We start from the raw sequence: 14,415 nt of genomic DNA on the forward strand, positions 1-14,415 counted from the left end.
AGCCGCAGAGCGATGAAGGCTGCTTTTTTTCCACCTCTGTTGCTAAGATCAGGAGAAAAAAAAACGGGCTTGGGTGTTTTGCAGTTCTTGGCTCATCTGTTGAACATTTGTTTCTTTGCCAATAATTTACAAAAGCAAATTATGCATAAACTGCTTCCCCCTTTTCTGTCAAAGGCCCCTACCCCACTTCAGCAAACAAAAGAGGACAGGATAAGATTCAAAACAATACAAGTACACCGTTCTGTTGGCTATTTTAATAATGTTGAGTTTTTCACTTCAGCATTTGTTCATGCTATTCTCTGACTAGGCTTGGAATGAAATTATCAGAAATATCAAAATTTCAAGGTGGTTTGATCAATATAGTTGTCTTTTATGATCTGTTCAGAAATGTGACTACAGGTATTTGGAAATGCACAGAACACTTACACATCTGGAAACATTCTAAAGCAATTCATGCGTAAAGAAAATTATTAAATAAATCTTGCTCCTGGGCACAGTAATGGTAATTTTCAGCTGTTGTTTAGAAACTAAACTCAAAACTGGGAGCACAGATCTTAACATTTGATTATAACCTGATTATCAAAGGCAGCACTTTGGTATCAACAGCCCCATCGGCAAACTCCAAAAATAAGTGCGAGCCTCATCTCTGCAAACTCCAAACATTTACAGCAATATAGGATCTTCTGACCTTCATTAGCCTAATTGAGAACAACCGTAACTCACCTGATTTGCCATTAGGCGCACTGCGACACGTCTCTCCTCTGTAGAGTAGGTGAAAGCAGAGCGCTTGCCTGTGTGGGTCATTGGTCAGGTAGTGACAGCAAATCACTGCCTCGCCGTGTGTGTGTTGTGGTAACATATAATAACCACTTCTAATAAGCATTTACCAACAGCGGTTATCATCCCATTGTGTGTTAGCAGAGCTAGCCCTGTGAGTGTGTGTGAGCCATAAGGTTGGAGCATTTCTGTGCAGAGGTAGCCATTACGGGGATGGTGCTGTGTTGCTGCTTTTCCATGGGGCTTTTTTAAAGGGGTGGCTGCTGTAATGTACAGCCTATATGCATGTTACCTTTCACCTATATTCCATTCCGCTTGTAAGAAGGCTGCGTGGTACACTGGTTACGTGCTGTTCTAGTGAAGGAAACCTTGTGGTTCCATTCCCAGGTTGGGTATTTCTGTGTACATTTCAGCAAGGTATTTAACATTAATTTCGTCAGTAAATATTGATGTTTATAAATTCATAAAATGTAAAAGTTACGGGTTCAAAATGGAAGCAGTACGTGTTTAAGTTTCCAGGTTTGCTTGGTGTGTTGGAATGCTACTCCGCAACATGGTTCTTGGAACTGTCTGTGATTTTAACTGGGCGAAGGACGTAAAATAAAAATGCTTGTATATGTATGGTTTTTAGAATTATTTATTTAACTGTAATAATCTTAAGCCTGGTTTTAACAACTTGTTACAACTTGAGGGGACATGCTTTCATAATATTGTTGGCAGCCACAACCAATGCTAAATGATTATTGTGATAAATAAATCTTGTCGGCATAATCTTTACATCAAGGGTTGTTAAAAATATATAGAGAATATCCTGGAAAAAAAAAAACTTAATGTCTGTCATTTTTATGTGCGAGTGAATTTGAGTTGTAATGCCTGAGAGCTCTGAAGTTAAGAGATCCCTCTGATTGCGCTCTAGTGAGATGGCTTGGGAACATTGCCTTTCATTCAGGAACCTGTGGCCTGTCTGTCGGCAAGATCTAATTCTCTGCTCTGTGTGAACAGTCACTGTTGTTTTTAGTATCTGTGCTTGAAGTGTTCTTGCCGTCTGGTGTGCTTTGGCTGCGGAGAGCAGTTGGCAACAGAGTGGACTCCTGCAGGCACGGGTATCCAGTCTTCAGTGAGCCATCTCCAGGAACTTTAAAACATAACACTCGTTCTTTCAGCCGGCAAGCGAGCCAACTCCTCACAGATTCAGTTAACTTCAGAGAACACCAAAGTCCTATAATTCGCACGTCTAATCCAGTTTGGGATCCATTGTGCCGAATTGACACATGCCTGAAAAACTCCATCCGCTTCAATGATTTTGATTTCAATAAACGGGCTTGTTTTAAATTTCCTAAAAGCTATGAATGTGAAATGTCAAGGCCGACATTGTTGTAACACATTCTGCAACGGCAACATAACAGCATCCTGTTTGAGAATTTATGACAGTAATGTGACTGAATTCCGCTGCTTTGTTTTGCACTGTTGCATTAAGGGGTGGGGGTGGGGGGGCTGAGAAATTTGTCCCAGATTAAAGCAGGGATGAAAACAGTTTTGTAGGCCTGAACACTCTTCAACACGGCTGCTCTGTGCTCCCCCCATCAGATCTTTGATTGTGCCCTAGTCTGCAGCGGGTCTGAGGTGTGGGTGGAGGAGGGGGTTGATACAGGAAAGACAATATGGCCGCCACATGCTACCGTTCTCGGCACCAAGGCACACGCTTCCCCCGGGCAGGGTGTGACTCGAGGCCCCCTGACAACCGGGCCCGTCTCTTTCATGAGCCGGTGCAAAACATGCACAAGGTCTGCTGATTGACCATCCAGTCCACAGAAGCTCTAAAGGGAAATTGTTCTTTGTTGTTTCCTCCCCCCCCACATCATTACCTGGAATTCCAGAATATTGCCACCTCCTCATAAACGCTCTGTTTTTATAACTTCTAATTCAATGTTGTAATTCTTAAAACGGAATCCATATGGAAACGCGACACAGTGCGCTTTCGACCATCGGTGTTTTCACAGGAGTAATTACCCTCAGTTGTCAAGTTCAACGCTGGGTCATGTAACACGGTTGAGGGCTGTAGCTCCATATCACACACACATGACATGGAGAAACCATTGACAAACTAATTGGACTCTGTCCAAGCCATAGTTTAAAAGAAGGCTGCCCTTGGCAGCAATTAGTTTGCCTCAAAATAATATCGCCGGGGACCGAACTTGGAAAAAAGACTTACAGGATCTACTGTGTCAAAAATATAAAAGGGCCACCCCTCCCTATTTTGCCTGGCACTTTTACAGGGGAAAGCTTAACTAGGACACTGTGCGACTGCATTGTACTTAGGCTTTCATGGTGAACTCGTTTTAAAAGCAGTGTAAAAAAAGGACATGCTAATCTTTCACCTCGGTTTTTTATTTTACCTGCAGAGATGCTGTAGGCTACTGCAAATTCCCTATTGACATTGACATGACTGCATTTACCTTTGAATCCAAATGCAGTTGTCCATGTTTTTTTAAACAGTGGCATCAGGCTTACGATTCCGAAGCAAAATTGGTAGCAGAACTTTGGACATCATAGCCAGAATGGCAGTTTGAGTGATTTAGGGCGGGTTTTTGTCTTTGAGAGTCAATGATGTTTTGTACCCTAGAATGGCAGAAAGCACAAAGTGTAATGAAGCACTCCAAACAAGACGGCCAATTGCGCAGCATGGACAAAGTCACTGTGGCTATGGTGAGGGAAGGAAAAATGCATTTTGCAAGACAAATAGGGTCCAGCATTTTCAGCACAAAGTGTGGGGTGAAAGTACAAATCAGATCCTAAGTGCAATGGAAATGAAGAACTTTCACATCATCGACATGTCCAGGATCAGCAGTTTGAGGTGGTCCAATCACAAAGTAATCTTGTGGGACCTGCTGTCTGTCTCTTCTGGACACCTCACCATGCATACACATTACCCTCTTTGTTCCCCCTGTAGATGGCACCTGTCAAAGAGTTCTCAAGACCTAACTTTCCACTCCGGGGCTACGTGGGTGTGTTTCGAGTTTCGACTAACTTTTCTCTCTGTTCTCATTTGCTTTTTATCATCGTTTGTTTTTGCGTCTTAGTCCGGAGAAGGTTCTAGACAGATTCCTAAATAGCATGGCTTTATGCCGGCTGTCGGGTTCATTGATTTTGTGCATGAGGAGTGGTGCGTGAATGAGCCAAGCTCTGTGCAATTGCAAAACTTTCATTCTCTTAAGGAGCTGTAATCTATGGCTGATTAGTCTACAATCAGGATTAATTGTGCAGCTGTTATTAATTAAACAAAATAACAACAGGTTGTCTGAAGCTTGCCTTTTGCTGTGATATAGAGGTTCTTAAATACTAGGAAACCGTAGATTGTGCTATGTTTAGCTCAGGAGCTAATATGGTCTTCCGTCGTCAATGAGTGCTTTCACATAGAATTAGCATTCAGTGGGCTGTTAGCATTCAGAATGTGATTGCAAAGATAGTGTAAAGTGAATGTGGAACTAATTGGATACATTCTAATTCTTCCCCCGGTTTGTTAGATTTGCAAAACATTTTTAAATAATGATCCCTAACGGTCCACATTGTGACATTTAGTTTTGTAACCTTACTTTTTTTTGTCCATACAAGAAAAAGTGCGCAGAACGGATGATTTGGCAGCAATTGCTCTGTCTTGAGGTTTTCTCTGTGCCATTTTTCAGACCTTAGGAATGATGTAGTTCTGGGAGCATTTTACCTTGTTGGCAAAAGGTGTCATGAATATGAAAAGGACAGTAGAATCTTACCATGGCCCAAATATTCAGAGGGATTTTCACAAACGGCTTGTTGGATAAAGTTTTGGCACATACTACCCTGCAGTTAATGCGAGTTGTCCCAGCAGACAAATGAAACGCCCAGTGTCCCGGTCAGCGGTCTAACTCTTGAACAACTATAAAATATGTCTAAACTCACAGCCAGGGTAGTCCCTGGCTTTATATAGCTGAAGAATTGGCCCTCCTCCTTGACTAGGGAGAAGGGCCAAACTGATTTTTCCATTTAAAGTGAAACTGATCTTTCTGTTCTGTCAGAATGATTAATGCGAAATACACTGAGGTACTGTAATGCTAAAACCTTGAGTAACAGCGAGCTGTTGAAGAGAAATGGTAAAATCCACCAAAAACAAATACAGAAAAAGAGTTCAATGCCTTGGGTTTCCACTGGAACCAACTTGAATGTACAGCTGTTTTTTTTTGTTTTTTTGTTAGTTTTTTTTTGGTAACCTGATCCATTTCCAGTAATTTGAGAGGTTTTGCAGAAACCTGGATTACTGAGCTGTGAAATCAAAACAAAAGTTGCAGCGGGTCTTGAAACTATTTGAGAATACTGCTTTTTTCCCCTTTTCAATGCACTGGAATTATCCATGTGATAAATAGGGTACTTTTGAGGCTATGATACAGTTGGTCACGAGCGCATGATTCATCTGTGAGCAATATTACTGTAAACTGTTATGGTCAGGGAATGTATGAAACGAAATCACCAGTCCGCTCGTGAAGAGCCGTCTTGTTTTAATTCCTCGGATGTTGTTAAAGGGGAGGGGGGGGGTCTTTATTCCAGAGAAAGCTGTCTGTCGCTGCCAGACGCACGGTTGAATCACTCTTGTTTGCACATGACCAGAGTTGTCTGGCTCGGAGCAGTAGGATGTTTTCAGCCAGCGCTGATGGGCTATTGGTGGCGGGGTGGGGGCATGGGCGTTTGGGGGAGGGCGATTCTCTTCATTTCCTGTGTTGAGACTTGACTCAGGCTTTGTCATTCAGCACAAAGGGGGAGGTGACATCACGTCATTGGAAGGTCATCTGAACCTACAATTATTCACCGTTTATCGAGGCGATGCCGTTTTCCTTCCCCCCGGGCCCCAGAAGGAAGTGGGGAAGAGATGTCTGTGCTGCGGACATGCAGGCTTCAGCAGTGGGATTAGCTGGCTTCAGGTTCTGTCTGGAGGTTTTTGTCAGAAGCCTGGCTTTCTTTCGACCTGGATTTCAAATCGGCTTCTGCTACGACGTAAGCCCAGTTTTTCCTGATGCCTCTTTTCTTTAGTCTGCATGCTTCCTAGGCTAAAGCAGTGTGCTGTAGATGCATCTGGTATCAGGTTCAGAATAGCCTGATTTGAACCCAGCAATCTGTGATTGATTATATCGGACTGGTGAAGACTAGTGAAGAAAATGCACTTCTTGCTTTTGATGTTTTTTCTGTATTTGAGGACAATTAGAATGTTCTGTGTCGTGCTTTTTATTAGAGTTGTTGTGCTCCTCTAAATCTCAGTGCTTCATTGAGTGGGCAGCTGTGATGGAGGATGTAAACAGGAGTTGCTGCTTTCTCTAAAGTCGATAACACAAGAGAGAAGGCCTGTGAATTTAGTCACTCTACTTAACATTACAAATTAACAACCAACCAGTATTATTGAAGTTTTACTTGTAATTTTCATTCGTTCGATTGGGGCATTTAATTAAAAAGGGATATACAAAGCTACTATTTGCTCTGTTTGAAAGTCACAACATTTAAATGGTTGTTTTTTTGGAAAAGGAAGAAGGAAGACAAATCACGAAGTTGACTGTGTCCCGAAATAGCATTGGTTCCTGTACAAGCTGCACGTGTTTCTGCTTTGCTTCCTGTTAGTTGCAGCTCCATGCTAGTTCGGCTGGTGAGCTGTGTTTGAGAAACGTTTTAATGTTCTCTCATCATTAGTGTTGCAAATAACAGGAAATTATTATCCATAAAAAATTGTAGACTTCAGTTTGTCCGTAATGATTCTCCATACAGTTGTAGTCTGTGATGCAAGTACAGGGTATGTTAAAATGGGAAATATCACTGTGTTGAATATTTTATCACAAGTATAATTCCCTCTCTGCAGAAGCTGAAGCAATGGTCGTCTCACTGAAATGGATAATTTTTCCTGTAGAAAATTGATCCCCATCGTTCTTTCACTCCTTCCCCCCGTGTGTGTACGCCTGTGTTCCATCACGCTGAGAGTCGTGTGTTCATCTCCCCCGCGTGTCTCTCTGGAGTATCTGCGGGTCCCTGCGGGTGTCTTCTGGTCATGTGACGAGAATCCGGGGCGACACCGCTCCTCGCATCTGGGTTCATGATCTTATTACAGCAAAAACTCCTCCCAGTCCGTATACCCACCCCCACCCCCCAAAATGCACCTCGGGGATACAGGCGGCACTGTGCCAGCTACCTAATGCTGCCCCTCCTCCAGATGACAGGCCTCAGCCCTGCCCCCCGTTGGAAGCAACGTTTAGTGCACACCTGCGCTAATGGGTCTGTCCACACGGGATCTGCCCTCCACCCCAGAACCTGAGGATGCGCTCACTAATAGCGCAAGCTTTCCTACAGCCCTACATTTTAAATGTTTTTTCCCCCCTTAATTTTCCCTGCTTTTTTTGGTTTCATACATTTTTCTTCCTGCTAAATAGCAGTGTAACTCGCAGAGAGAGAGCCTGCTTCAGTTCAGAATGTAGTTTTTAAAACACCATCAGTCTGTTTCTTAATGTGGCTGGGCAGTAAGAAGCACAGGACTCTGTGTGTTAGGGCCCTGTTTACAGGAATATTGAGGGGAGGCTGTGGCTCCAGATGTTAATCCTCCCCCAGTCTCTTACTGTACACAGCTGTGAAGTTCCGTGGTTTTTTGAGGGTTGGGGAGGGGTGAGTGCGTGCAGAGGCACTTTGAGGGGCAATGCACAAACTTTGGAGCCCTGTCTCTACAGGTTTTCAACCCATTATCCATAGGGGTCCTTTTGAGTTCCTGCCAAGCTGTACGTCTTTCTCCCTTCTTCAGCTTTTCATAAAGAATTATATTTCACTAAGCTGGCTATAAGGAAGGTTTCTATTAATTCTACACACACATGCACATATGCACACTCATGGCCACAAAGCCCTTTAAAAAGGTGGATTAGCCTATATTGTATCATATTATGATGAGTGGTCTTGAGTGTTGAAAATGTCCCTCATGCTTTGGTTGGGTGTATCTGATACAGCCTATTAAGTACAGCTAAATTTAGCCTTTTTGCCTTGTACTGAGCATTACATTACATTATTGGCAATTGGCAGACGCTCTTATCCAGAGCGACGTACAGTTGATTAGACTAAGCAGGAGACAATCCTCCCCTGGAGCAATGCAGGGGATTAAGGGCCTTGCTCAAGGGCCCAACGGCTGTGCAGATTTTTTTATTGTGGCTACACCGGGATTAGAACCACTGACCTTGCGTGTCCCAGTCAATTACCTTAACCACTATGCTACAGGCCGCCTTGCAGAGTTGAATATTCTGTGTTTGTGTTAAGTACTATTTTATATACGTCTATTTTCTCTTTGTTAAACTGCAACATCCCTGTTGGTTTGTTATTATACCATTATTGATCATTAAAATTCAGAAATGAATCCTCTGACCAGCTTGGCTATGGGAAGTTCAAGTCTGTACCAAGCTGGTTGTTTGCTCTCGTTTCCAAAAGACTGATAATTGCTGCATTGCCCTTTATCGTCTGTGAGGGATAAAACGTTCACTTTCTTGGTCATTCTTGGTCATGACTGCTAATGAAGTAGCAAAAGTTATTCTTGTTTGATGATATTTTTCTCTATTTTTTTGCAGATTGTTCTCTTCCAAAATGTGAACAGAAAGTCGATGTACCTAGCCAATTAGGAGGTAAGTCCCTACTTCCTGCCATATGTTTGTTCTTTTATTTTCATGTTTCTTTTTTTGTTTCTTTTTTTTTCACAAATACAAAGGTGGGTGATTTGTCTGTCCTCCTATTCTTTTAATTGGGTATTCCTCTACAGAGACACAATGAGGAGGTCTTAGAGAAAGGAATGGTTGGCATGGTTATTGTGAAGCAAAACCTCTGCAATTCTCAGCTTGCCACACTCTCACAACATGTCTGTTCAGTTTATATCATTTTAGCTTTATTAAAAGTTTGCAGTGGTGCCACCAGAATGTGAGAACCTTTGTTTAGTGGGAGAGCTTTCTTCAGAATTCCTTCGCACTAGAGTGGTCGGGGAAAAAACGTGTTACACCCACATGGGTTTTCGGCCAATACCCCCAATATCTCAAATCCCGTTAAGTATTGTCTTCAGTTTTGCAAAACAATTACATAAAAAAAAAAAAAATTATAATAATGTTTTCCAGTGACATGATTCAAGGGCTTTGAGGAGCCTCAGGCTGGTGTACCCCCTATCCGTGATTGAGTTAGTTTAGCTGCTCCTACTCGATGATGCAGTCATGGTCATCATAAAATGACCGGACTGTCGTCTCTTGACTAGATCATCCACATAATCGAATCGGGTTACGGCATCTTCTCATGGGCGTGGTCTGTTTTTGACGAAGAGGAATTGCTCAGATTCCCAGAACATTGTCTGGATCCTATATAGCAAATTGCAGGGTTCCACAGCTGTGGGGGAGAACCCACGGGGTCTTTTCTGTACAAAGGCCTGCCATTAATGATCCTTTACTCATTTCAGACAGGTCCCCATTGGAGATATTGATATGCAAATGTGTTTTTTGATAAATTAGTGCCACGCACATTATTGTGGTGTAGATGAGGTAGCGAGCGATATTCCTAATGAGAAGTCCAAGGTTAATGTCTACTCGGATGATGTAAAGAGTCTACAATTGCTGAGTCTACAATCACCCCTGAAAAACTGCCTGTGCAGGCTGGAGGTGAGACGCACAAAGACAGATCTAAGCATGTAGCCTCTATTATTCACCAGTAGGTGCTTCGGCTAGCCCTGAATGTTTTCTGAAGCTCAGTGTTTGAATGGCTATCAGTCGTAATGTGTAATGTGTGTAGACTCTTGTTGATACAGTGATCAGTTTGTCATGACATTCCTACCGGACCCAAATCAGAACGGCCCAGAGTCGTCTCTGCATGCTGAATTGAAAAACACATGGCCGTGTTCATCCCTTGGCTAGCCGTCTCTGGCAGCTGAGGGAAGGTTGGCGTGGGTGGATTGCACAGGGAGGGGAAAAGTTGCGGTCGCCTCTCAGAAGTTCAAACCCAGTTTAAAGGTGGAGTGGAGGTGAGGCAGTAATCAAATATTAGTGCTGTGCGTTTTATTGTGTTATGATTGTTGCCACAGGGAAGTCATTTTCGTATTGCCGTCACTGGAAACTGACGACACCAAAGAGCTTTGTTCAGGGCAGTAATTATCCAGCACATTACTGTTTTTTAGCCTACTATTTTTTAACTGTTTCAGACTGGATATATACACTTTATCTGGTAGGCCTGTACGCCAGCTTTTTAATGTAAATATTTAATCAGCCAATCATGTGGCAGCAACTAAATGCATAAAATCATGCAGATGTGGTCAAGAGGTTCAGCTGTTTTTCAGACCAAATGTCAGAATGGGGAAGAAATGTGATCTAAGTGACTTTGACTGTTGAGTGATTGTTTTTGCCAGACAGGGTGGTTTGAGTATCTCAGAAACCTCCTGGGATTTCACTGGAGTTTGCAGAGAATGGTGCAAAAAACAAAAAACAGAATGGCCAGACTGGTCAAAGCTGACAGGAAGGTCACAGTAACCACCCATTACAACAGTGGTATGCAGAATAGCATCTCTGAACACACAACGCGTCAAACATTGAAGTGGATAGGCCACAGCAGCAGTAGAATAAAAAATTTAAAAAATCTAATAAATACCTAATAAAGTGTTTGTTATAGGCCCGTTATGACTGACTGGTTAATGTGCAGTTTGACTGCTAACGGAAACGAAAGGGTTACACAGTGGCATTTCTGTGGTGAAATGCTAGCAGTAGCTACCTTTGGCAGATCCCTCTGCAATCGGCTGAGCCGATCGTTCTGAAAGGTTGGCCAAGGATAACAATTCCAGAGGAATTTCATAAAAAGGAACAAAGACCACAAGCGAGTATCATAACGCGCCGTGATTTTTGCCCTGTCGACTTTGGTCTGCAGGCTTCATCTCAGCGTCTTTACTCTAGGCGAATGCTGTCAGGGCTTGCTGACTGACGTTTCTCAGCGATTTATGAGTCTGGCTTCCAGCTCTTCAATGCAGATTTAAACAGATTTTCTCTGGGCTTTGCAACAATGGAGGAGGTCGGTGGAGTCCCCCACAGGGATTGGGTGGAATTAAAGTTAAGCAGTCAATCCAAAAAAGAGGCCACAAAAAGAAAAAAGAAACCATTTGTTATTTTCTTGCATAGATATGCCGCACGTATGCTTTCATTTGTAGCGGCAGTGTTATGTCCTGATTGATCCATTGCATCATTGTATTGGGGCCAATTAAAAATTCTACATATCTTTTCAGCTCAGATTTGCTTATTGGCTGTTTCTTGTTTAACTGTTATGGTCATTGATCATTCGATTCTGTTTTTAAATAAAAGTGCATCACACCAGATGTATTAACATTTGCCATGCCATTAAAACGTTACTTAGTCTAAATTAGATGAATGATATCAAAATAAATTATTTTGCTTTAATGTAAACCAAACATTACTATTCACTGTTATGATAGCAATAGTAACATTTACAGATTTCAGTTTTGCATTTGAATTCGATTTTGAGTCGCATGAGGACTCCTTTACGGCTAGCTTAGCAGGCCTCATTGCTCGTTTCTTGAGGGGGCATATTTCTTATGTGATCGAGTGCATCAGTGTAGCAGTTTCCTGAATATGGGGCAAAACGTATGAGGGCAAACACGTCCAGTGACGCCACTAGCCGTGTTTGGCTTGAATCTCCAGCCTGTGTTTCCCAGGAGGTAAGTGGTGCTCAAACTCCGCCCTTGAACGCAGAGACTGGTTTATGGACGGCCAGCCATCCAGGCCATCACAAGACAGCTCTGACTTTGCCGAGTTGGAGGACGAGCTTTTCGATTTTGACGAAGAAATACAACCTTACAGTTTTGAACCGGAATTTACAGCGGAAGAATTGCGTGAGCGAGAGAGACAGACAGCGGGGGAACACAGACAGTCGAACTTAGAGTTTGTATCACTGCCAATAATGACTTTGATCTAACCCTTGCAACATCCTACAGTACTTACCAACTTCTTCTGTAGCAGTAGGAGGATTAATTGGAAGAAGTATCTACAACTAAGGTTTTGATAGAGCTTGTTAGCTAGATATTACTCATTGCTAAGTTGCCCTCCTGGACCCCTTGGTTGTGGCCAAGGGAAACTTTAAAGGGTAACAGAGGAGAAGAAAAATGGGAAATATCAGCCCTAAGCTCCCAAACAACTCCCTAGTAGAAGAAAAACCCTCAAACAGTGGCGAGAAAATGGGAAGAAATCTCAAGAGGAAAGCGGCTATAGGGGGTAGCCCATTCTCCGCTTGCATATAGGTTGAGATAGTACCAGGTAAATGGAGAATGGATGTTGTTGTGAAATGTAGTCTACATGGGTTTGCTGGGCTTGATGGGAGTGATTTGATCACCCAGAGACAAACTGGTGATGGAATGGATTTGATTGCTGTTGAGAGCCGGTTTGGCTGTTGGGAGTAGAAAAAAAGAGACTGATAATCGCCAATAACAAGCTGAAAAAGACTACAGTTGTGACAATGGCCATACTAAAATGAAACGAGTTTGTTTTGGAGTTCTAGGCTTTATTCACAGCCAATGGAAAGGCATACACCAAGTGCTCGATGGGTAATAATAACTTTGATAGGGATTTAACCATTATTCCCACGAGGTTTGTTCTGCATATTTTTTAATAATTTCATAGCATAGCATTTTTAATCCATTTCAGGCTTTCAGCTAAATTGCCTTTCATTGGTGTATTCATGTGTATTTGCATCCGAAGCGGCAGAGCCTGACTTCATGGATAAACAGATGGGCTCTGTATCTGCAGCTTTAATAAGGGAGGCCGCACTTCTCCAGAGCAGCCTTTATTCCCTCGTTTTGCGGTTTCCATTTTAAGCGAATATCGCCTCCCGAGCGGGTTTGCCGCACCGCTGCTACCGCGTATCTGCGTAACGCGAGCGGGAAATCGCAGACTGGCCCCCGGAATGGTCTCCCACGACGCGGCGGTAATCTGAAGATGGGGGCAGCCCCCCCTCCCCCGGGGTGACAGTGCGAGGGTGGGCTGGAGCCCCCACGGCCCCCCGCCTCGTCACCTGTCCGCTTTCTGACTCCTTCAGGGGGGCTGTTTGACAGACCGCTGTTGACAAAAGAACCCGCTTCCTACCTGAACAAACACGCCGACGCCACCTGGGGTTGTTCTGGGAGGGCTCCCCTATCCGTCTGAGGAAGTGTCAGAAATATCCCGCCGAAAAAAACACATCAAAAGGAGAGAGAGAGAGAGAGATTCTGCCTGTCTCTGCCTCGGCTTTCTCGCAAGGCTTCAAAAGGTGGTCACCCTGCAGCTGCTGTTTGTGTTTTTCTGGGTCGGTGCTGGACAGGTAATGTTTTTGTCAACTTTCTTTGGAACTTGACTTAGCACTGCGAGTGCGTGCGCTGTTGGCTGACTTCAAAATGGCGTCGCTGGTTACAATGACGATAACGTGATGTGTGTTATGAGAAGTTATTGGCACGTAGTGTGTGAGGACTTTTCAGCCCTGGAAATGGGATAGGCTTGTGCTGTAGGCCAGCGGGGGGGGTGGGGTGGGGGGGGGGTTGAGGCTGGAGGGCTGGAGTCAGGTGACTCCAGCTTTGTGTTACCATGGTGCCCACCTGTCTCATTGATCATTGGCTGATGATTCACCGCTCGGCTGATAAGGTTGCTCTGCGCTGTGAACGCGGCTGTCAGTTTCCACTCTGCCTCTTAAGTGCTTCCAGGAAACATGCCTCGGCCTTTGCCAAAAGCCCCTTTCAAAATTTAAGGAGGAAACGGTGATTCTCGGAGTCTAACCACCAGCTGAACAATAGCCTAGTGTTGAGGTCACGCTTTTAAATTATTCTGCCTTTCTGAGGACAGAAACCCAGGTGCATTTCGCTTCTGTTTTCGTGCTGGGGTTGTTTTGAGAACACTTCTGTATTTTCATAATGAAGTAGGCCGTTGTTTTTGGCTGTCACAGCGTGTGCGTGTGTTTGCGTGTGTGTATGTTTGGGGGCTATGTCACGACCTGACAGACTGGTTTCTTAACTGAGCTTTGTAATGCTACTGCAGGCCAGGCACTGACACATTTTAACATGACGACAAAGATCCTGTCCTCCAAACAGAAGGAAAGAACACATTCACGGAGTGAGAGAGAGGGAGGGAAGGAGGGAGGGAAGGACAGCGAGAGGAAGAGAGGTTGATTTGGCCTAGTAACTACAGGAAAAATACACAGGGAGGTGGCCCACAGCTGGGTTTCCTAAAAATAGCCCCCATGATCCACTCATTCCCTACCCCCCCAGGACCGTCCTCCCTTCCAATAAAACAGGAGATAAGAGAGGTGCTATCAGCCAGTTACAGGAGCCCGCTGTCCAAACAAGATAGCTATGGGTTCGAGAGCAGTGTGGCCTTGGCCTCAGAACAAAGGGCTCTGGGTCACAGCAAGATTGTCCACCTGGATTCCCCCCAAGACGCACGGCTGTACGGTCAGCTTGCAGGAGCTGGTCCGGGACCTGATAAACTCTGCCCTGTAGACAAACGCAGAACACGGCCAGACGTCTGTAGCGCCCAGACCTCTGGCCTCCCAATTCCCAGGCAGCCGTCAGTGTAGGAAGTTTTCTCAGGCTGAATGCCTCTCCGCGTCGAG

At 44.0% G+C, this 14,415-nt stretch overlaps 1 protein-coding gene across 2 annotated transcripts in view; it reads left to right on the forward strand.

Moving 5' to 3' along the window:
• Positions 1-14,415, forward strand: part of trioa (trio Rho guanine nucleotide exchange factor a) — a 121,222-nt gene that overhangs the window by 10,724 nt on the left and 96,083 nt on the right. For both annotated transcript variants that reach the window (XM_061255636.1, XM_061255637.1), the window contains exon 2: positions 8,382-8,435. In XM_061255636.1, coding sequence (XP_061111620.1) covers positions 8,382-8,435 — 54 coding nt within the window. The remainder of the gene's footprint in view (positions 1-8,381; positions 8,436-14,415) is intronic.

The sequence above is a fragment of the Conger conger genome, chromosome 9 (genome assembly GCF_963514075.1).
Source record: "Conger conger chromosome 9, fConCon1.1, whole genome shotgun sequence".
Lineage (NCBI taxonomy): Eukaryota > Metazoa > Chordata > Actinopteri > Anguilliformes > Congridae > Conger > Conger conger.